The sequence below is a fragment of the Podarcis vaucheri genome (genome assembly GCF_965113315.1).
Source record: "Podarcis vaucheri genome assembly, chromosome: 13".
Lineage (NCBI taxonomy): Eukaryota > Metazoa > Chordata > Lepidosauria > Squamata > Lacertidae > Podarcis > Podarcis vaucheri.
In genome coordinates, this window is record NC_138751.1 from 28544362 (window position 1) to 28567609 (window position 23248).

Sequence of the window (23248 nt, forward strand, 5' to 3'; positions counted from 1 at the left end):
GGAATAAAAAGCACTAGTGGCTTTTTTTTTTAAAGGTCACGTAAGCAACTTTGACTTACATCTGCCAGCTTCTGCTGCTGCCTTTAATCGGCATTCATACACCACACCAGATTAAGTCATACAATTATGACCCGGTATCAAAGGTATTATTTTGCCTTTTAAACATGCAATGCAAAAGGGAAACACTTGAGGAGATATTTTTTCAGAATCAGGGTCTGAATACTCGCAGGTGAAGACGTATCCTTTTACTTCCCTTACCTTATTGGCTCGGATCTGCTTGTAAATATCCGTTTGCTGCCGGATTCGGTACTCTAGATCCGAGACGTGCGCTTGAAGCCAATTCCAGCGGCTGACAATGGCTGCTCTGTCTGCTGCCCACCGCCATTCTGACCTTCGCCTCCTGGAAAAAAGAGGGAAAGAAGCATTCTGTGTCAAGGAGTGGACGGACACACGTTGCCCCAGTTTGTGAGTCACCCATTCTTGCCACTTTGTCTTATTTGTACCTCGGCTTTAGAAAAGGGGGACGTGGACAGGACTCAACCACCATGAATCATTACGGTCCATCTCCCACCCATCTGGAGCGCCCCAGGTGGGCTGCCATAAATGATGGCTGCATTCCATCTCAGATTCCAATTGGTCAGATCGCCCAGGTTCCCGCTCCACAGCAAAATACCCTACAACTCTAAAGCATCTACACCAGACACTTGTCCAAATTGCTTTTACAAATTTATAGACTTCACAGCCTCTCTAGCCTGCTTATTCCATGGATGAGCTCTTTTAAAACATTAGGAGCCTACCCTGCTCCCTATACATATTCCTATGTAATGTCAATCTGCTGTTATAATTTCGCCCAAATACCCCAACAGAAACATTTGCCCTTGAGCCCTTTCAGCCTTCTCAAACTTCTGCGCCAGGTTTCCTCAACATGATGCCCCCTCCAGTTGTTTTGCAATACAACTCCCACCATGCCTGGTCATAAGCCATACTAAGTAGGGCTGATTTGGAGTTCAACATGATCTGGAGCAGGCTTCCTCAAACCTGGCCCTCCAGATGTTTTTGGCCTACAACTCCCATGATCCCTAGCTAGCAGAGCCAGTGGTCAGGGATGATGGGAACTGTAGTCTCAAAACATCTGGAGGGTCGAGTTTGAGGAAGCCTGATCTGGAGGGTATTAAGTAGGGGAAGGTTGTTCTACACTTTAAATCACCCCTGTAGCTCTCTTCCATAAATGGAATGGAAATTTCTAGAATGGAAGTACGGGGGGGGGGGGAGAGAGAAATGCCTTAAGAGCACCAAATACAGGGGAGACTTTTACTTTTAGGAACTGTGTTAGTTAAAAACAGCATGTGTGAAAGGCGTCACAATGACAACAGGACAGAGTTGAAACTGAGGAAGGGGCACTTTTTGCAAGCATTTCTGCCCCCTGAAAAAAAAGTGCACATACACCTTTGGCAAACTGGGGTGCTCCAGAACAGGAAGGGAAAAAAGTGTCCGTGGTACAGTGGTACCTCGCAAGACGAATGCCTCGCAAGACAAAAAACGTGCAAGACGAAAGAGTTTTCCGTTTTTTGAGTCGCTCCGCAAGACAAATTTCCCTATGGGCTTGCTTCGCAAGACGAAACGTCTTGCGAGTTCTTGCGAGTTTGTTTCCTTTTTCTTAAAGCCGCTAAGCCGTTAATAGCCGTTAAGCCGCCAATAGCCGTGCTTCGCAAGACGAAAAAACCGCAAGACGAAGAGACTCGCGGAACGGATTAATTTCGTCTTGCGATGCACCACTGTATTCCTCCCCGACCCCCATTCAGTGCAGGGCAATGATTTCTGTCTCCAGTGACATAATCACAATGGCAAACCTGATTGGCTACATAGTGTCTTAACACTGGCTATGCAATCTGCGATTGGCTAGAATCACAGAGCTAGCAAGAAGAAATGTAATTTTTTAAAATCACACTTTTGCTGAAAAGGGCAGCAAACAGACACAAATAAGCACTTAAGGAGTTTTCAGGGAACATTTTGTGGGTGGGTGTGAAAAAGTCCCCATTTTACGCCAAAAATGTTGGGAGAACATTTGGCGCAGCACTAATTGATTAGTCATGTGAAGCTAGGTCCCTATTTCAAAGCAGAAGGACAGCTTATTGTCCTACACCTAATACAGAAGAACAGGGTGGGTGAAGTTGCAAAATACAAAATGGGGTCAAAGTATTTGTCCAAAACCAAACAGCAGTGACATTACACTAATGCAGGGGTCAGCAACCTTTTTCAGCTGTGGGCTGGTCCACCGTCCCTCAGACCATGTGGTGGGCCAGACTATATTTTGAAAGGGGGAAAAAAATGAATGAACTCCTATACCCCACAAATAACCCAGAGTTGCATTTTAAATAAAGGCGCACATTCTACTCATGTAAAAACATGCTGATTCCCGGACCGTCCACAGGCCGGATTGAGAATTGCATTCGGCCTCCGGGCCTTAGGCTGCCTACCCCTGCACTAACACACCTAAGCCACAAACTGGAAAGAGACATTCACTATATAGAAGAAAGTTGTGAATGTGTACACTACAAGAACAACTCCCAACAGCCTTTCCTTCAATGACTCAGAAAAGGTGGATCTTCCCCGCTTAAAATGAGAGGCATACTACCCATGCCCAATCAAATCAGTCAAAGGTTGCTTGATTTTTGCTTGAGGGCTGCCTAACCAAAGGTTTCCTGAAGGGGATAAATGCCATCCTAACCTGAAAACATACGGAAGTAAATATTATACAACACAAACACTCGCATATACACTTCTGGCCCTTGACTCTACAATACAACATTACCAGCAGGAGAGACATTCACACTCCTACATTTATAAACAACTATTTTAGAAGGGTGTGTGTGTGCGTGTGTGCGTGTGTGTTTTAAGCACCTCATCAAGTATGGCTGTCATCTACCTGAAAGAAAGACCTGTGTAGTGTGAGTGAGCCTGTTAAGATTGTCTTCTGCATTTCTCCAAGGTGTTTTCTTTTTATCCCTCCTCTTTTCGTTTCTCTTATTGTCTTTGGGAGATCTGTCCTGAGAGAAATGCGGGGGACAATCCAACAGGCTCTCTCACACCACACCAGATTTACACAGTTCCTTCTTAGGTTTATCAGAGAGGCTCTGCTCTGGGGTACCATCATCATTGTGGCAGAGTTTAGCTCCATCTTGGAGTAGAGGCCAGTCTTGGTAGTTGGTGATGTGGCTTTTCCGAAACATTTTAAATGGGTGCATTCCATCTGCATTGAGAAAGTTTCCATTTGCACTGGAAAACTTTCTGGTGGCCAAGAGCAGGGGTCACCAACATGGCACCACACCCAGAGGCTTTCTCTGGTGCCAACAGGGAGCACCCCACCTCTCAAAATTAGGCTTGAAAGAAGCATTCTAATATGGAGTATTGACTAGGTTAGAATTTCTTATCGACTACTATGAAAAACAGTCTCAAGGGAATTTACAGTTAAGTTGTGGTGTATACATAGCAGCAGCAGTGTGGGGGTGGGGGTAAAACCCTGTTCTAGAGAAGGACCTAATTCATAATGTTTAGTTTCATTTGTATTTCATAAACAAAGCTAAACACTTTTATACTGCCCTGCTTGAAATTGGCATCCATTCATTGCTACTGGTGAACTTACGAAACGGATGTTTTTCCATGGAAAAATGAAGTACTAGATTTTTTTCTGTGGATGTTTTCCCACCTCACATCAGTGTTTGCCACATTTGTAGAACTCTTCAGAGAAAGGTCGGGCAGGCTAGCAGAGTCATTTATTATTATTATTATACAAATTGGAGAAATGTGAAATGCAAATTTAGTGTTGTACTGTTCCATGCCATCCCACTTTAAATCTTGTGATTTCATCGTTTTATCAATATTTTGTACTGCACTTTGTGTCCTTTATGTTCGCAGATAGCAATCAGACAGATAAAAGCATCCAAGAAGGGCAGGTGTGGACAAGGGATGTGCAGATATTGCCCATCAAGAAGCAGGATGCTTGGAGGATGGGGACAGGCAGAAGAGATAAAGTAGCTTTTCAATACCCTAACTAAAATCTGGTGTTTTTAATGACAAATTATGAAGAAGCAGCTCTTATCAGCTTCGATTTTAACCAACATACTTTAAGTCAAACAAAGTATTGCTATTTCTGCCAAATAGGTTCCTCCTCCACCACCACCATTTCCTCTACACCGTACTTTCCTCCCCTCTAGGAGAGTGTGGTGGCTATTCTAAATTCATCCCTTCTCTCTTTCTAAGAATACGGAATTGCTTTTTTACTAAGCCAAACAACTGGCTTTTCTAGGCTGGTACTGTCAGCAGCAAGTCTTGACCTTAGCATGTTCAGGTCAAAGATCTGCTATTCACGGTCCTTTAAAACTGCAGGTGCCAGGGATCAAATCCAGGGCCTTTTGACATACACAGCACACATTCTACCAGTGCCTCTCCACTGCTATATGTTCTGCCACACTAAAAAAAGAAGAGAAAAAGACCATCTTTATTAGAAACAGCATTGGATTCAATTTCTACAATGGCTACAAACACAAAACTTTAAAGTTTCAGCTTGCTAACAATGAGCAGCCACTTAAAGCAGATGTGGCCGCAGTGAAACAGAAGCAAACCACAACTGAGACTCAAGACAAGAAAGATGCAAATCATAGCAGCCGTGGAGTTCTAAGACTCTGGCAGCTGTCGCAAGATCTGGGAATCATTCTTCCACACTGGAATTGCATGAAAAAAGAAAAACCCTGCATGAGGACTCGTAATATTTAATCCCAGCTGGATTTTCCCACAGCACCTGAGCAATTTTCTACAGCCCAGTTAATATCCAAAGCTGAACCTAGGTTGTTGTTGTTGTGTTGTTGTTTTTTTAAAATCCCCTCTGCCTGTAGAAAACTAGCACAGAACAGATGAGTTGGTTAGGCCAAAACACCACCCCCTGCCCATGTACAGGTTAAAAAACAACAACTTTGCAAGGACTTTTAAAAACAACAACAACAGACCACAGAATGTTCCAAAATGTTGTCCCCCCCCACCTGCATTCTTAATTAGCACTGGGTGGTAACATAGAAACAGAAGGGATAATGCTGACCTGTCTGCCAGTATCGAAGGTGAAACAAATCTGTTCATACAAAAGGCTGATTTTTCAATATTTTCCTCTCCTCACTCCATTACTTGAAAGGTATTTATTTGCAAGTTTTTAATCCTCATTCCTTGTTTTAAGCTCTGAAGTCCTGATATTTCATAGGTCTTGAAAGAAAGGGTACCGCAGCATGTCAATTGCAATTTAATGGCAAGTGGCACTAAATCTAACTCTAACAACAACAACAACAACAACAACAACAACAACAACAACAGAGTATCTGAAATCCACCTTAGGTATGTAGCAATCCAAACCATAAGTTCTTATTTGGAGGCCCCCTTTTAGGTGAGGTATTTTGGGGAACCACCAACAGCCTTTTTGGTGGTGGCACCACATTTGTGAAATCCTTCTGTAAAGAGGGCCACCTTGATTATTTAATTTCTATACCGCTTGATATATTAAAATAGCTCTTAGCAGTGTACAAAAAAGAAACAGCCAATTTAAAACAAAATATTACAAAAAGTTACACATAAAAATGCTACGTTAATATGAAGTTACCTATCTGTCTGTCTGTCTGTCTGTCTCAATTCATTTTCCTTCTGACACACCTTCCCTCTCAGCCTCCTGGTTCTCACCCAGGGTTCAAACAAACTCTCTGCTCACCTACAAAATGTTCCTGGAAACTGTGAACACCACCCTAGTCTCTCACTATAGGACTTGCTTTTGATAGGCAGGCCAAAGGTAGAGGGCACTTCCTCAGGCTGCCCACAACTGTGTCCTGTTCAGCTGCACTCGACACACCCAGCTGATGCAATTTTGATGCCAAGCAAATTGCCTTTTTATTTTCTCAGGCATCTTTATCAGCAAAAGCTTTCATTTATTTTATCACTGTTGTATATTTTTATGTTCCTTTTTTTTTTTTACTGCATGCATTATATGTTGTGCTGAACTTTTTACTCTAATGAAGATGCCCCGAGAACCCAGTTATACAACAATCTATAAATATCAGAAATAAAAAAGCACACAGCCTTAAAACATGGAATTTCACATGAAAAATCAGAGCATTGTGGGAAGTGTAATTTTGTACAAAGTACGGGAAGAAACCACATGTCCCAGTTTCCCCCTTCGCTGAGATTTTATTGAGGATTTACTGGGCTTTGTTGTTTCCATGTAGCAGGTACTGAAACAGCATCAAGCTTAGAAATGAATGAAATGTAGGGAAATGAAAGTGCAGAAAAACTGGTGTCTGTCCTCACAAACAGCACCTCTTCCTACGGAAAAAGCACCTTTTCTTCCAAAACATTCTACCGTTCAACATTAAAAATTGTAAACCAGAACAAACTGTACAACCGTATTTCTACCAGCTGGAGACAGTGAGAGCAGACAGTCTTAGACCTGAAGTTCTAAAAAGATATTAGGTGGGAAATAAACATCGAATTCTATGCTACGCCACAGAAGTAAATCATGCGCTGGTTACAAGAGAATATCTTGCAAACTTTCCCTATCTTCCTTGGCATTTCAGAAATAATGTCTTCTAGATTTGGTTGTTAAAATGCTAAGAAGATAAATACCTTTCCCTGTTTATTATGTCTGAATCACAAGCATCACACACACACACCCCCTCTGGCCTTTGCCAACATTTCTGAATGGCATATTCAACAGTGCTTTCCCACTCACCCATTATTTTGCAATAAAATCTAAGACAGTGTTAAGTCAGGCTCCCTAAACATCCTCTCGACTTCTGCTCTGTTCATCATCTCATGACAGTTTAAGTCACCCATCAGTAAAGCCCATCACACAGACTGCTTCCTTTCAACAGGATACACTAGAAGGTGCCTGTAGCTACCACCTTATTTTTAGCATTGGTAGCTTTGAGGACTTCTTTCAGGGTAAACAGATCAAGCTGAAGAACTAAGCAACTTTACTCACCATTCTTGGTTTTCCTCTTCACCAACCTGAAAGGGATTGACCAAATTGCACAACTTGTCTGAAAGAAGACAAAGCCCAGTTCTAAAATGCCAGCGGCCTTCCTTTGTAGCCGGCACAGAAACACAGGATACTAAACAAACTGTGGAGAAGGAGGAAAGAGACCAGTCTCTGTTCTTCTAGCCTAAATTATCTACAGAAGCTAAAATATTTTTTATTGCGATTCTATCCAAAGATGATCAGTATTTTGGAAAATGAACCACCAATATCCTACTTTCCAGCATTAATATATCTTATTATCATGTTGGTTTCTTTGGGTCGAGTGTCGGGGTAGGAAAGAAGGAGATATTCTAATGCAATACTCACCATCTGTAGAGACAGAATCCGTAATCCTATACACACTAACCTGGCAGCTTGTTCCACTAAACTCAATGGGACAAGTAAATATGCTTTGGATTAGGTTGAGAGCATAGAAAATGCACTGGAGAGATTCAAAATCGTCTTGTAAAAGAATCCAGCAAGTTTCATGTTATCTGGTTCCCATTTAGATGTTCTCTATGTGTAGTGAAAGAAAAGCACACATATACCTCCCCAATTTAATGTTTATTGCACTATCATGTTTCATTTCGTTTTGTTTACTTACCGTCAAATATAATCATGGAAAATAACACTCACAAAGGCATGTGTTTATTTTATGTGTGTACATATCTTACACACATATCCGTAAGCAAACAAATGTGTAGGTGGGCTTATAAAAGTTTGACTTTGTTTTCATCTGGATAAATGATTTCTGCTTTAAACGTTCGGTGCCTGCTCCTGAATATTTCCATGGAGCAGAATGCAGGGAATCAAATGTGTGTATGCATATCTATTTACCTTCAAACACGTGTGGCACTGTACACACATGCATAGCAAAGCACCAAAAACATTCAGAAGATGTGTTATCAAGCCTTCCCTGTTTCTAAACAGAGGGCTCCATTTGCTTTAGCTGTCTCTATGTAGGGTTCAGATTAAGAAAGATGACATCATGCTCAGGACACAGCCAGATGGCCTGGCAGGATCTGTGTCACTTTAAATGGGGCTCCGTGATCTACATGCGAAGACATGTCATCCCTGCTTGCAATGACTAACACGCCACGTCTTACTACTCAATAGTGCATGCTAAGAGGAGGCCACAGAAACACTACCGCCACTGCAATGTCAACCACTTGTTAAAGATCTACTATCCAAACCAAATCCTCCAAAGGGTACACAATCCACTGAGCTGTTTACACGGCAGAAACTGAAGGGAAGCAGACAGTATTCCACTTCTCAGCCCCAAGTTATTTGGAAGGCTCATCCCCATTTAGCAACACTCAACACTTTCTCAGGGTCAAGAAGCTGGCCTCACACTTCTTCCTGGATAGCTCAGTTGGTTAGTGCATGGTGCTGATAATGCCACGGGTGCAGGTTCAATCCCTGTATGGGGCAGCTGCATATTCCTGCATTGCGGGGGGCTGGATGAGATGATCCTCAGGGTCCCTTCCAACTCTACAATTCTATGAAAACAGGCCAGTGATTCTCAAACCAATCTTCAGCTGTGGCTGGTGGTGTGGCCCCTGTACAGGTAAAACGGGAGAGTCAGCAATCAAAACCAATCTGGGATGGTCCTTCTTGTCACCTGTTCCAAGCAGCAGGGGCAAGCATGTCTCTTCTCAAACAATGGGTGGTTCAATTACTTTTCAGGGGCCGTTGCCCAATATCATCTCTTCTCTATTATATCTGCCCCTCCCCACTCCCTTGGGTCTCAGTCATCCCATCAACTGGCCCCCACCAGGGCCTGCACTTGAGAAAGTATAGAAAATTTAATCTTTGGTCAGGCTTACTTGGGAGTGTCAGTCTTCTATTTGCGCGAGTGGCTTCAACCAGGCAATAGAAATAAAAAGCTAGTTTGTTGCACACTAAAGGATGTGTGTGTGTAAGAGAAAAAGTTATAAACTATAGTAACTTTAATAACAGATATAAAGGGACTAACGCTTATGCCAAGTGTTCATCTGAAAACAATCCCCACCCCCCAAAAAAACTTCAGCATAACAAGAGCGATGCCAGAGATGGCAACCTGATTAGCACCCGCATGGCAGACACTCACTGCCAGGGCCTCTGAAGTTTTGAGTTTCAGTATGTGGGTATGCTGCAACTTTCCCCTTGGAGAGACACAGCAAGCAGAACCAACACATCAAGCGGCAAAAGATGTGCCCTTAGCCTGCAAACCTATTGAGAGCTCAGAAGGCTGGAATCCTTCATTACACTTCCCAGTGCAGACCACATTCCGAAGGAGAATGTTATTTCCCCCACCTCCAGCTCCAAACAATAGGGCTTGCTAGCAGCCCACAGATCAGATTTTACATAAACAAAGCAAATCTGTGGCATCTTTTCTCATGGCCAACCTTTCTCCCTTGAATTAGACACAGCAAAGGGAGCTAACGCGGCCAGCACTGCTTAAAAAGAGCTAAGAATGCAGGCTGCTACAGGACCACAGAAGGCCGGGAAGGCACAGGCAAATGCCAGGGACATTCTCAGCACCAGCACCCAGTGCGACACACACACACACACACACACACACACAGCCCACTGCCACATTTGCGCGCATGCCAAGCCAGCATCACAGGCTGCTTGACTGACAAGGACAACCTCCTGGAAATCTAAACAGATGGCGGTTGTTGCGAAAAGGGAGCTGCGTGCTCATGCGCACACCAGGAAGGTGTGGGGGGGGATGACGATTTATGCTTCTCTCCAATGTCGCATCACAGAGAGAAAGAGGGAGGGAAGCGGGCTGGGGGGGCGGGCAGGGCGGGGAGAGAAATAAACAGATGTATGCTGGGAAGGTCTCAGCCCTTTTATTTATTTACAGAGAAGGGGAAAGCAGAGAAAAGGAATAACCAGGCTGAGGAGGAGGAGACTGGAATGTATGAGCTCAGCCTGGGAGGGTTATAAATACTGCAGCAGCCAAGCAAGCTAAATGGGGCCAACCTGCCCTACTTCATTTCTTCGAGGGACAGGGCAGCAGGGAATACAGAGTTCCTCTTTTCTCCTCCACCCACGAAAGACTGTTAGAATCTTGTGAATCTGAGCTAGGAATCAAAGCATTAAAGACACACAGAAACCCATTTTATTTTATTGCAAAAGTAACAAAAGGCTAAACTGCTACATGACTGGGAGCTGGCAAGCAGGGAGAAAGAAGGCAGAAGCATCAAGCAGCCAAGAATACCCTGCCTGAGTGCGAATGAAGTCAGAAAGGCTGGCACAAATGCACACATGCCTTCCCAAATATTGAACGGGAGTAGGACAATTCTGCTAGCGGAATAGCAAAAGGAGAAACAAAGGAAAAAGAAAGCCAGATAGGCAAGCTCTCAGGATCCACCTAATAGCCAAAACAATAGGCCATAATAAATATTATTATGCAGAGGTGTCTAGACTCTGATCACCATCACTAGTAATAAATAGCAGCTCTTTTGGATGCTAAAATGGGGAGGGAATTTGGAGCCGAGTCAATGTGCACACAAATAGAAAGGAAAGTATACACAAATATACATACACAGGGCAAAACCATGTTCTAATCCTGAATGGGGGGAATCTAAATCAAGAGGAGACATTAATGGAATGCCCAATGTATCCAAACCAAAGATACAGCATTTTGCAAGATCTGGTGCTAGTCATCGGAAGTTAAACCGCCATACCAAAGCCAGAGAGAAGGGGTTGAAACCAAATCAAGTGCATAGACTTTGAAGTTACTTCTGTGTTGTTTTTTTACAGTGAGTTTTTGGGATAGCTTCCCCACGCTCAGCAAACACAATAAATCATAATACCCACTACTTTTATGATGTATTTTAAAATTCCTATTATTAATTTAAAATAGGAATCTTAAGTGATGGTAAAACAAACAATGGTTTGTAGTTTGACTTTGGCGTATAATGGACACAACTGTTTTGCAGACACTTTCCAGCTGATAGGAACAGGATACTCTGTGAATACTCTGGTGGTCTCTGGACTCTACAGCAGATGAATCAACTGTCCCACGTATTTTCCAGATGCCCCCTTCTTCCAGACTGACACTGCTCAGCTCTTCATTTAAGAGGAGATGGGGGGCACTGGAACATTCGGGTAAGTTTCCGATTTCTTGAATTCATCAATAACAACAAATGGATACCAATTGAAAGCACAGTATTAGGCAAGTTTGGCACTGCTCAAGTGTTGTTTTTTAACACAAGTAAACTAAGCATGCTATATTAGAATACTCTCTAGGGCATCGTAAACTTTTAGGTTTCATGATGCAAATTACTGTATGCAAATTACCCTGCTTTGCATAATGACGGCCCTTTCATCATTCATTTTCCCATTCAAAAATTCCCAGAAAGTCCACATCACTGGCTAGTACTCACATTAGCAATGCTATAATGGTGAACTGCCATTTCACCACCACCACCACCCCTACACACTGCAACTGGACAGTGTTGTCTTGGATAATTTCATTCTGGCCATCTGGGAAGACAGTAGAATCCTCAACATCCCACTACAACCAGTTGATGATATACTCACAGTTCTAACTTGGGACACAATAATGAACAACATGGTTCTGAGCACACTTTCTGAACTAGCGCTTGAGACCAGTGATGGGACTGGGTGAGAGTAGAAAAAGCTAAAACTTAATCCAGACAGGGAGGAAGTACTGGGGGCTTCTCTAACCCTGCACTGGGTGTTTGAGCCAGGTTTGAATGGGGTTTAAACTGTCCCTTAACAAACAGGTACACAGCTTGCGAGAAGTCTGGATCCAGCACTGCTCCTGGTTGCCCAGATGACCCCTTTTTGGCAGCTTCAGGGAGTGTTCCAGCTGAGTTCCTTCCTTAGGAAATTGGGCCTGGCCGTGATCATTCATGCTCTGGTTACATCCAAATAAGATTATTGTAATGTGCTGTACATGGTGTTGACTTTGAAGACTGTTCAAAAGCTTAAATTGGTTCAATTGGTCAAGGGGGGGGGAGAGAGGTATCCCAAATATATCATCTTAGTGTTGTTCCAGCTGCACTAATTGCCAATTTGCTTCCAGACCTGATTCAATGTTCTGCTCTTAACCTTTATGGCCCTAAATGGCCTAGGAACATACAAACCTGCCCAGATACTTCATTCAACAATGCCCTTAGTTCTTCTTACTAAGTACTGGACTATGTATGTGCATGTGGGTAGGTACGAATGCAGATACAACTGCAACTTGGGATGGTGGTTTGGTGGTGGTGGTTGTTTTTTTTTTTTTAAATCTTCACCATGAAAAACACAGATACTCTCTATATGCTGAAACAGGTATACAAGAACACTCTGTGAATAATTAGATACAGCCAAGCCATAGGTAAAGGCGGCGGGAGGGGGGGGGGGAGATCCACTTGGGTTACACAGGCCCTTCCTGTCATTTTCTATCTAGCCTACAGTGATGAAAGCTGCATTATATACCAGGAACTACATTATCGAAACATGTTCCTCCAGCTGCTTCTGCAGAGTTAACAAAGGCATTCCAGCAAACGTGACAAAGATATTATCTATGAAATTCCCCATTCTTCTTCCTCTGTTTTGAGCCTAGAGTGGAGGGAGGGGAAATTTCCACTTCATCTTCCTTTCCCAAGCCAGAAATGTAAACTGTGGGGGGGGGGGAGAGAAAATCCCCTTAAAAGAGCAGATCCAAAAGTCAACTGTAGGACAATTAGGACTAAGTAAAACAGCACAAGGGACTCTGTGCATTTTGTAATACTTAACAAAAACAAATTTTTGTTCTAGTCTGCAAATGAGGAACATTTGTTGGACTCCAGTTCCCATCAGCCTCAACCATGGCCCCGGTGGATGATGGGGACTGTAGTCCAGTAGCCGCTGGAGGGAGGGACGTGGGTGGCGCTGTGGGTTAAACCACAGAGCCTAGGGCTTGCCGATCAGTAGGTCGGTGGTATGAATCCCCGCGACGGGGTGAGCTCCCGTTGTTCGGTCCCTGCTCCTGCCCATCTAGCAGTTCGAAAGCATGTCAAAGTGCAAGTAGATAAATAGGTACCACTCTGGCAGAAAGGTAAACAGCGTTTCTGTGCGCTGCTCTGGTTCGCCAGAAACGGCTTAGTCATGCTGGCCACAAGACCCGTAAGCTGTACGCCGGCTCCCTTGGCCAATAAAGCGAGATGAGTGCCTGCTTGGCAGGGGGTTGGACTCGATGGCCCTTGTGGTCTCTTCCAACTCTATGATTCTATGATTCTATGAGTGCCGCAACCCCAGAGTAGTCCGCGACTGGACCTAATGGTCAAGCGTCCCTTTACCTTTACCTTTAGAACGGCAGAAGGGGCAACACTTTCTAGGATCCTGTGACATTATTACAGTCTAAGGACAGATAGCAAATGACCATGGTTCAACAGCATTTAGTAAGCAACCTTTTTATCTGTTAGCAGCAGCATTCCAACCAACAGGAGCAGCATTCTGCCAAAGCTGGATGATGGATGGAGTTGATTCGGAATCAACTAATGTGGAAGTAAAGACCACCCTGCCTCAATTTTCATCTTGGCTATCTCAGATTATAATTCCCAGTCCTATGCAGGTCAATTGAAAAGTAAACCCACTGGGATCATTTCTCTCAAATATCTACACAGAGGGGTTTTATTTTGTGTGTCAAGTATGACAGGCCAATACAGTAACCGTTCTGGAAAACAAATGAAAGTAATTGCTTCGTTAATTTAGAGCACTTACTATATACTCACAATCACATATATAAGCCTATCAAATTTGTCTGTGGGCAGCTTTTCCTTGAGCCATACAACCAGGGAAGAGGTAAATGCACCATGTCTGAGTATTTATAGCAAATAAAACATTATCCCTTCCAATTATTTTCAAACTGTATAGAAAGTGGGGGAACACACCTTAGAAGACCAGGAAAAATGAGGTGATGAACAGGAAGGTAGGAACTCTGATAGATGAGTGGAGCGGTATCAGGGGATGTTGGGAGCTACATAAAACGAGTTTGGGGTGCAGGTTAGGTTGTCTTAGGATTCTCCCAACTACAGAAAAGGTTGTCAAGCGGGAAACCCAAAATGTGTTACCATACCCACACACTGGATTCTTCAACCTGATTTAGACAGTCAGTCCAGGGTTTTTTGTCGAAAAGATAGACCCATTATCTCACTGCCCATTCTGCAACTGTCCAACATCGGACACCCATATAGAGACTGTGGTGAAATCTACACACATAAAAAATGTTCTGAAAATGCTTTTTTAAAGTGTTTTTAAAAATACATTGAATTTTCCATAAGGCTCACCATTGGCATCTAGTGTCACAATGCATATGGCACTTAAAACACACTTAAAACGTTTTATTTGCAGCTGTGTGGCTGAGTCCTGTGAGTAAAGCTCATTTGGAAGGAAAACGAGGGAAACAGTTCTATCTCTCACCCAGTCTGCTGAAACACCTTCCTGGACCTCCCCCCACCTCAGAACCTAGAAAACTTATTCTTTTCTTCTCGCGGTGCACCGCATGGAAAGGTACAATGAAGGATACCAAGTCTGTTTTTTAGAAATATGCCTCTGTACACATTACCAAGAAGCAGTCTTGTGTAAATAAAAATATATTCAGTATTCCCCTTTGCATGAGCAAACAGCCAGATAATGTTAAGTGGGAGCAATGAGAGACTTCCCTTACACTTTCTGCTGACACCATCTGTTTAACCTCTGTACCACACAGAGTCCAATATTTTAAATTAAATAAATAACAAAACATTATTGGAGATTGCATCCATCTCAAGGGAGGGCAGCACACAGAAAGCAAGTTCTTAAGACATTTGCTCTTGCATTGTTATGCTGCAATGTTGCAGAACCATCTGAAAAGGCCTCCTAGCTTGAATTGAAGAATCCCAAGAAGATCAAGGCCTATGCCCTAATATAGCTGAATAACCCTAGACTTACCATTCACATTCTGTGAGTGGCAATGAGTAGTTGTTTTTGGCTGGAGTGATTTTTTTTCCTTTAAAAAGAAATGGGGGTGGTAGATACTAATTTCCACACACCACCACTCTATAATCTGAAGAGAAACCAAGCTGGATCCTCAGCCAAGAGGTTGTTTCTTCACACCATTGTACAATGGTGAGAATTATAAATATTAATACCATCAGGCATAAGTTGCTACCTTATGTTCCTTCACAGTCAACAACCATGGCACGGGACTGGTGATCAGAATGAACTACCCATGTGAGCGCCATGGCACTCTGACCTGCCACAAGAGGGAAGGCCTATCCTCAAAACATAGCTAACAAAAATCATACATTCAAGGATTGCCATATGTCTGGAATCTCCCAGACATAGCTAGGATTTGGCCCTTGCAAGCAGTGTCCTGCAGATATCACTGAAATGTCCAGGAAAATCTGGACATATGGCAATCTATGTCGGTAGTGTAGATTTTGGCAAATTTTCTTAGAAATAGCTCAACAACTTTGCCCACCCCCAAGCAGCTCAACAACTTTTGTGTCCAGATTTTCACCTTTTGAAATATGGCAACCCTTATATATTCAGATGCGCAAATATACCATCGTATAGTTAAACCTCGGTTGTCGAACGTAATCTGTTCCAGAAGACTGTTAGACTTCCGAAATGTTTGACAACCAAGGATTCAAAGGGTGGTTGGCAAAGTCAATGGCGAAAAAAGAAAAAAAAACTCCCCGGAAGCCATTCGACTTCCAAAAATCGTTTGAAAACTGGAGCAGTTATTTCTGGGTTTTTGGCACTCTGGAGCCAAAACATTCCAAAACGGAAGCGTTCAGGAGCCAAGTGTTAAGTTGTGGGCGAACATAGCAGACGACACAGCGATTTCTCCAGAGCAGCTCTTTATTTGTAAGCTGGACAGAACTGAACAGCAAACAGCTCAGCCGGCCTGCTTTTATAGGCAGCCGGCTGTCAACAATGTAGCAACAAAAACCCAGGGTTTCCCGCCTAAAATAACTGACGTGGACCTGAGTGAAAACTACATACACAATACTCCTGGTGGCCAGGGTGAGAACTTCAATACATAACACCAAGGTTTGACTGTGCCAGAAAAAAAAATGCAGATCAGCAACACATCTTGATTTAATGGCAACACATAAATTGATATACCTCTCAACCCCAACGGTTCATTTTATATATACTATGACTGTGCTTAATTGCTCCAAACCCAAACTCTAAAATCCAGAGTAGCTAACCTCCAACTTTGGGTTCACGATGGGAGTTGAGAATCCAACAACATCTGGAGGGTCACAGGTTAGCCACCCCTGCTTGAAAAATGGGCAACATGATCAGATATAACAAGTCAAAATGAGTAAATGCACTTGGTTGGCAATGTCTCTGTACCTCAAATCAATCCATACATTGTGTTAGATCAAGACTACATGTTGTATCCAACTAAGTCATAATCACAGTAGGCTTATTGAGATCAATGAGCTTAAATGAGTTGTGTCCACTGATTTCAAAGTACAGGTATGACCAGTGTTCGATACAACCCTAAGTCAATTGCAGTAAGATCCCAATGAAATTAATGAGACAAGTTAATCAGAACTCGAATTATGACTCAGTGATTTCAGCGGAAATTAAGTGCAATTAATTTAATTCAAAGCATTGTATCTGATCACCACACCATCACTGATACACTGATTTTAATTCAAAATTCTTTGGACAGGGTGTTTTATGTTGTTTTTGTTTCTAGGTAGAATATTGGTAAAACTTAATACAGTGGAACCATGGTTCTCGAACAGCTCCATTGTCATACATTTTGGTTCCCAAACGCCGAAAACCTGGAAGTAAATGCTTCCATTTTTTAACGTTTTTCAGAACCTGAATGTACGACACAGCTTCCACTGAGAGCAAGAAGCTCTTGCAACTAATGGGAAGTTGCACCTTGGTTTTCAAACGTTTCGGAAGCTGAACGGGCTTCTGGAATGGATCGAGAACCAAGATGCCACTGTACATTATTCCATTCATGTCCATATTAAGTATACGCACCTCTCTCTCACACGCACAATGATTATTGTTTACCTCTACCCACTACGAACACATACCCAATTTTGCTTCATTTCTAACTCACCTGATCAGATAAACTCAATAGGCAGATTTAATGTTTCTCAGACTTGGTTTTCCAATCAATAAAACTGGAAACAGCACTGACCTACCAACAGTATATTTACAGTATAGCCCCAGGCTGGGCAGTTATCACTCAACTAAAAGGGCTAGCATACTATTTACTGCAAAGGTTTTCCCCAGGGGGAGAAGCTTGGATCTTTTTTCTTTTAAACTACTGGGAGATGGGGGAGTGGAGAAAAAAAAATACTTTACAATTCTAATACGTTGTTCAGTTATCATCTGGACTATCAGTCTCATTATGATGAAGAATGTGTAGGTTATTAATCTGAATTAAGACTAAGTACCAACTTCAATTTCTAAAAATCTGAATACAGGCCATTGAATACTCCCCCCCCACCGCCCTGATGCATCAGCACACATAAGCATGCCCCAACGCACTCCCAGGCTGAAAACAGTGTGTGGGGGGGTACACAACACATGTTTCTAGGAACACAAAGAGTTTATCACTGTGAATAGCAATATAGTAGTAGGGGAATGGAGAACTTTGCTTCCCTTTGAGTTCAAAACATCGGGAGGGCATCAGGTTGGGGAAGGGTAGGCTAAATTAAACTAAGAGACACCTTCCTCTTTCCTGATCCTATTGATTATGTGAGGCTGGCAATCTAAATGTGTGACGCTATCATACAGGAATTAGGAAATATCTTTCAAGCTTCAAAAATAAAACAGCTAACAGATGGTTCAGCCACGACCAATATTATCTGTTCAAATATAGGAGTTGCTACAACTAAAATTTACTGTTTTACATCTTATAAAAGTACTATGCAAATATATATACATGCAGTATATTTTTAAATTAGATTTTAGAGGATCTCTGCTTTGTGATATTTATGCACAGAGGGGGGAAGGAACTAGAGTCCATTGGATCAGCATGTCTGAGCCTGCCCATTTTGTCTTAACTCTTTTCCATGAAAGCTTTTTCTTTTTTTCTTTTAAACTGGTTCAATTGCTTCCCCTCCCTCTGCTGTTCCATGCTCCCTCACATAGCAAGGTTTCCACCCCCCCCAAGTGTCCCAGCTCTTGGCCCCATGGATAAAAGGCAGGAGAACTCTATTGAACAAGTTTTCACAACAACCTCCAGCAGGGCAGGAGGGGGAATCGTTATTTAGAAATGATCTCATTAACAGATTATAGTGTTTCTGCTTATGAAAAAACTGAATTGAACAATTTGTACAGCTGAACTCCCTTCCCCACCCTTGACAAAAAAGGAAATAAAATAAAATATGGCTCTGAAGGCCTCATCTGTGTGAAATGTTCAGCTTTTTCTTCAATGCAGCATCAATATTGTATTTCACAAGTTAAAACAGTCAAGAGCACAAAACTCCAGTCCTATGAAGCCTGAACCAAAGTCATTCTCCCTCCCCCTCCACGCGCTATCAGTTCTCTAATGTAAAGTATGATTATAATGGTAGAAGGAACCTTAAATGTGCAGTAATACTGGCATACTTACTCACCAGTCTGCTGAATGAGTCCGGCACCCACATAAATAGAAGATTATGTTGAACTAATATTGTTTTGTCAACTCAAGTACACTTGAGGAAAGTGAATGGTACTTACCATGGTAAGTTCCTACCCTGTAGGGAGGAAGGGGAATGCAGCCCTCCCAGGTACTGCTGTGTGCATGGGGGACACAGAGCACAGAGGGTTGCCCAGGGGTCCTGGGATGCGCCCCCAAGGTCCAGGGGCTTCCTATCTTCCCTCCCCTCCCCTCCCTCCTGCTTTTCACTCCTGCTTTTCAGCATATATATATATATATATATATATATATATATGCAGGTTTTGGTGTCTTCGGGTGTCTTCCCGTGTAAGAGTCGGGGTGTCTGGGCGACGTTTCGACGAGGTCTCACTCGTCATCTTCAGGCTGGTGCTTTCGGCTTCTTGTTACTGGAACAGAGCAGAATCTGGTGTTTGAGTTCCTATAAATACTGTTGAGGGGTGTGGTGTATAGCCTCCAACGTTCTGGGCAGAGAGGAAGTTCCTAGATTAGTGTGCCTTTTCTTCTTTTGTTCCTTAATTACTTGAGGGATATCTTGAGTGATTTCATGAGTGATATTCTGAATACCACTGGGTGGGTCATTAAGTGTAGATTAGTTGCTAAAGCTTTCGTGTCTTGACCTCTTGAGCTTGTGAAGAGTTTTTCTGAGAAGATGGCTGTGCTGTATTTAGTTGTGCTCTGGCTTGGCTTCGTGTATAGGGGCGAGCTGTGATTTTGTGCCTTGTGCCCGCCAGATCTGTGTAGGGATTGCAGGGGGGTGCAGCATCCGGGGGTGCCACTATAGTTTGGCTACTGGATGGAGTCTGTAATATGTCTGTGGAGAGGGTCTGGGTTTGGGTCTGGTGTGGTTGATTGGTGACGGCGTTCTGTGTGCCTCTGGTTCTGGTGTCGGTTTTTGTGGGGAGGGCTAATTTCCAGATGTCTGGCAGGCGGGACGTGTCGTCACGCTTGTTCATGTTGTGAGGGTGTTTCTCTATCTCGATGGCTTCCATGATTATTCTCTTGTGGTGATGTTCCATGTTAAAGAGCAATTTGGAATCTGCAAAATTAATTTCGTGTCCTGTTTCTTTCATGTGTTGGAAAAGAGAGGAAGTTTTTTCTTCTTTTTTGACGGCATTCTTGTGTTCTGCGATACGTGCATTTATTCGTCTGTTTGTTTGTCCAATGTACGTGGCTGGGCAGACTTTGCAGGGTATTTCATAGACCCCTTGGTTTTCCAGCTGGATTTTGTCTTTTGGGTTTCTGAGGATATTGGCTATTTTTTGGTTGGTGCAGAAGGCTGTTTTGATATTGTGTTTATGGAGGATTTTGCTAATTTTGTCTGTAGTGCCCTTGATATAAGGAAGGAGGGCCATGCCATTGTTTTCTTCTGTGTCTTGGTTTTTGGGGGGTGTTTCTTTTTGGATTAGCTTCGTAACCTTGTTTTTCTGGTATCCATTGGCGATTAACACATTTGAGAGATTCTGTAACTCAGTTGTCAAGTGGTCTTTGTCAGCCAGGCGTTTGGTTCTGGAGATGAGAGTCTTGGCTACGGAGTTTATTTGTGCAGGGTGGTGGTGTGATTGTGCATGTAAGTAGCGGTTGGTGTGTGTTTTTTCCCGGTAGATAGTGTGTCCTAGGGAGCCATCAGGTTTTTTGTAGATTAGGACGTCAAGAAAGGGGAGTTGGTTGTTGTCTTCTATTTCCATAGTGAATTGTATTTTGGGGTGTAGGCTGTTGAGATGTGTGAGGAAGCTATCTAGTTTTTCTTTCCCGTGTGGCCAAATTACAAAGGTGTCATCAACATATCTGAGCCAAAGTTTGGGTTTGTGTTCTGACTTGTCTAATGTGAAGAGTTTTTCTGAGAAGATGGCTGTGCTGTATTTAGTTGTGCTCTGGCTTGGCTTCGTGTATAGGGGCGAGCTGTGATTTTGTGCCTTGTGCCCGCCAGATCTGTGTAGGGATTGCAGGGGGGTGCAGCATCCGGGGGTGCCACTATAGTTTAGACAAGTCAGAACACAAACCCAAACTTTGGCTCAGATATGTTGATGACACCTTTGTAATTTGGCCACACGGGAAAGAAAAACTAGATAGCTTCCTCACACATCTCAACAGCCTACACCCCAAAATACAATTCACTATGGAAATAGAAGACAACAACCAACTCCCCTTTCTTGACGTCCTAATCTACAAAAAACCTGATGGCTCCCTAGGACACACTATCTACCGGAAAAAAACACACACCAACCGCTACTTACATGCACAATCACACCACCACCCTGCACAAATAAACTCCGTAGCCAAGACTCTCATCTCCAGAACCAAACGCCTGGCTGACAAAGACCACTTGACAACTGAGTTACAGAATCTCTCAAATGTGTTAATCGCCAATGGATACCAGAAAAACAAGGTTACGAAGCTAATCCAAAAAGAAACACCCCCCAAAAACCAAGACACAGAAGAAAACAATGGCATGGCCCTCCTTCCTTATATCAAGGGCACTACAGACAAAATTAGCAAAATCCTCCATAAACACAATATCAAAACAGCCTTCTGCACCAACCAAAAAATAGCCAATATCCTCAGAAACCCAAAAGACAAAATCCAGCTGGAAAACCAAGGGGTCTATGAAATACCCTGCAAAGTCTGCCCAGCCACGTACATTGGACAAACAAACAGACGAATAAATGCACGTATCGCAGAACACAAGAATGCCGTCAAAAAAGAAGAAAAAACTTCCTCTCTTTTCCAACACATGAAAGAAACAGGACACGAAATTAATTTTGCAGATTCCAAATTGCTCTTTAACATGGAACATCACCACAAGAGAATAATCATGGAAGCCATCGAGATAGAGAAACACCCTCACAACATGAACAAGCGTGACGACACGTCCCGCCTGCCAGACATCTGGAAATTAGCCCTCCCCACAAAAACCGACACCAGAACCAGAGGCACACAGAACGCCGTCACCAATCAACCACACCAGACCCAAACCCAGACCCTCTCCACAGACATATTACAGACTCCATCCAGTAGCCAAACTATAGTGGCACCCCCGGATGCTGCACCCCCCTGCAATCCCTACACAGATCTGGCGGGCACAAGGCACAAAATCACAGCTCGCCCCTATACACGAAGCCAAGCCAGAGCACAACTAAATACAGCACAGCCATCTTCTCAGAAAAACTCTTCACAAGCTCAAGAGGTCAAGACACGAAAGCTTTAGCAACTAATCTACACTTAATGACCCACCCAGTAGTATTCAGAATATCACTCATGAAATCACTCAAGATATCCCTCAAGTAATTAAGGAACAAAAGAAGAAAAGGCACACTAATCTAGGAACTTCCTCTCTGCCCAGAACGTTGGAGGCTATACACCACACCCCTCAACAGTATTTATAGGAACTCAAACACCAGATTCTGCTCTGTTCCAGTAACAAGAAGCCGAAAGCACCAGCCTGAAGATGACGAGTGAGACCTCGTCGAAACGTCGCCCAGACACCCCGACTCTTACACGGGAAGACACCCGAAGACACCAAAACCTGCATATATATATATATATATATATACACACACAGTGGTGCCCCGCAAGACGAAATTAATTCGTTCCGCAAGTTTTGTCGTCTAGCAAATTTTTCGTCTTGCGAATCACGAAATCCCATAGGAATGCATTGAAAATCAATTAATGCGTTCCGATGGTCAAAAAAAGTCCAAACAAAGCCAAATTTGGTACAACAACAGTTTATTAACTGCTCTTTAAAGTCACACATACTGTAAAGAGCAGTTCAAAAATTGAAGGGAAAATAAATTAACTTTATAAACAAAACATGTCTTTGTTTTTAGACAAAGGAAACAAAGTCGCAAGACGTTTTCGTCTTGCGAAGCAAACCCATAGGTGAAATTCGTCTTGCGAGGCAAATCGAAAATGGAAAAACCTTTCGTCTAGCGAGTTTTTTGTCTTGCGAGGCATTCGTCTTGCGAGGTACCACTGTGTATATATATATATATATATATGCTTTCGTAGATTTTCACGGGTACAGGAATGCAGGTTTTGGTGTCTTCGGGTGTCTTCCCGTGTAAGAGTCGGGGTGTCTGTGCGACGTTTCGACGAGGTCTCACTCGTCATCTTCAGGCTGGTGCTTTCGGCTTCTTGTTACTGGAACAGAGCAGAGTCTGGTGTTTGAGTTCCTATAAATACTGTTGAGGGGTGTGGTGTATAGCCTCCAACGTTCTGGGCAAAGAGGAAGTTCCTAGATTAGTGTGCCTTTTCTTCTTTTGTTCCTTAATTACTTGAGGGATATCTTGGGTGATTTCATGAGTGATATTCAGAATATCACTGGGTGGGTCATTAAGTGTAGATTAGTTGCTAAAGCTTTCGTGTCTTGACCTCTTGAGCTTGTGAAGAGTTTTTCTGAGAAGATGGCTGTGCTGCATTTAGTTGTGCTCTGGCTTGGCTTCGTGTATAGGGGCGAGCTATGGTTTTGTGCCTTGTGCCAGCCGGATCTGTGTAGAAACACCCCCCAAAAACCAAGACACAGAAGAAAACAATGGCATGGCCCTCCTTCCTTATATCAAGGGCACTACAGACAAAATCAGCAAAATCCT

At 43.0% G+C, this 23248-nt stretch overlaps 1 protein-coding gene across 7 annotated transcripts in view; it reads right to left on the minus strand.

Annotated features, from left to right (window-relative positions):
* The window catches only part of KANSL1 (KAT8 regulatory NSL complex subunit 1), a 154795-nt gene that overhangs the window by 31293 nt on the left and 100254 nt on the right, over positions 1-23248 (minus strand). For all 7 annotated transcript variants that reach the window (XM_082195672.1, XM_082195671.1, XM_082195673.1 and 4 more), the window contains one exon: positions 259-400. In XM_082195672.1, the coding sequence (XP_082051798.1) occupies positions 259-400 (142 nt within the window). The remainder of the gene's footprint in view (positions 1-258; positions 401-23248) is intronic.